The sequence below is a fragment of the Apaloderma vittatum genome, unplaced genomic scaffold (assembly GCF_000703405.1).
Source record: "Apaloderma vittatum isolate BGI_N311 unplaced genomic scaffold, ASM70340v1 scaffold17105, whole genome shotgun sequence".
Lineage (NCBI taxonomy): Eukaryota > Metazoa > Chordata > Aves > Trogoniformes > Trogonidae > Apaloderma > Apaloderma vittatum.
This window is the reverse complement of record NW_009717790.1, coordinates 12,797-13,898: the sequence shown is the minus strand read 5'-3', so window position 1 is coordinate 13,898 and position 1,102 is coordinate 12,797. Positions and strand designations below refer to the sequence as shown.

The 1,102-nt window shown below is 55.1% G+C and overlaps 1 protein-coding gene across 1 annotated transcript in view; it reads right to left on the bottom strand.

Moving 5' to 3' along the window:
• The window catches only part of LOC104274419 (putative Polycomb group protein ASXL1), an 11,336-nt gene that overhangs the window by 1,441 nt on the left and 8,793 nt on the right, over window positions 1-1,102 (bottom strand). Inside the window, 3 exon segments of the mRNA XM_009870040.1 lie at window positions 7-559; window positions 561-935; window positions 937-1,099. Of these exon segments, the coding sequence (XP_009868342.1) occupies window positions 7-559; window positions 561-935; window positions 937-1,099 (1,091 nt within the window).

Sequence of the window (1,102 nt, the reverse complement as noted above, 5' to 3'; positions counted from 1 at the left end):
CCCGACACAGGCCAGACAAGCTGCTTCCACAGCCGAGTTGGATGGAATCCTATCGCATCTCTCGGTGCTGCCGCGGCTGGAGGAGTCTTTCCCGGCCACCTCGTTGCAGCCGACACTTCTGAAACACGGATCCATCTCCACATTCTCATCAGCTAAGTCAGCTTCAAAATCTGAAGCCGTGTCTGTCGTTTCGCTGTGTGTGCTCTGTATTTCGTCATCACCGTTTGTCTTGAACTCCCGAGTCTCTCTCAGCGGCTGATGCGCATTTTCTGGTTCTGTTCTGGGACACCTCTCCCTCAGCTGCAGTTCGTCAGAGGGATCTATCCTGTTCTGAGGAATAAATTCATCGCATAAAGAGGGTTTGACCAGAGACTCGGTACTTTGCTCTTCATGACTGACTTTGCCATCGCTCTCTTTCTCAGCCTGCAGATGTGCACAGTCACAGGGTGCAGGGGCTGCTTTCTCTGCTCCAGCAGTCGTCCTGCTGGAGTTATCACTATCAGCTCCACGTTTTCCCACAAATATTTCAGAGCCGTTAAATCTAAATCTCGACACCATTCCGGCACTCTTTACCAGCCGGCGACAATTCTGGCAGAAGCGCAGAACAACCAGAAGCATCTTCCTTCACGTCGGAGTGACGACCCGGCTGCCCAGCAGGAGCACAGGCATCTCCACGTTCCGACATGACCGTGTCTCCCGCGGGACCGACCGCAGCTCCCAGCACCTGAGAACACAAGAGACCGTTCACCGGAGCAACCGCGCGTTTCACCTTTGTGCTCTGCCTCTCCTGTGACGCAACACAAGATGGGGTTTCGGTCCTTGGGTCATGGAGGAGCTGCTCGGGGCTCTCCTCCTGTCTCTCACGAGTCGCGCTGTCTAAGGATGACTCGGTCAAAGCATCACGGAACTGCCTTCTAGGTGACCCGTCACCAGGCGCAGCGTCCCTCGTTCTCTGAAGAATGGGGGTCTTGTCTCGAAGAGAGGAAGGATTTCGTGCAAGCCTCCTGAGCCGTCACCTCGGAGTCATCCTTTGCTGGGTTCAGATGGAGAGACGACAGTAGTTGTGCTCGCTGTAGATCTGCCGAACGCTTTCCATGAGCTC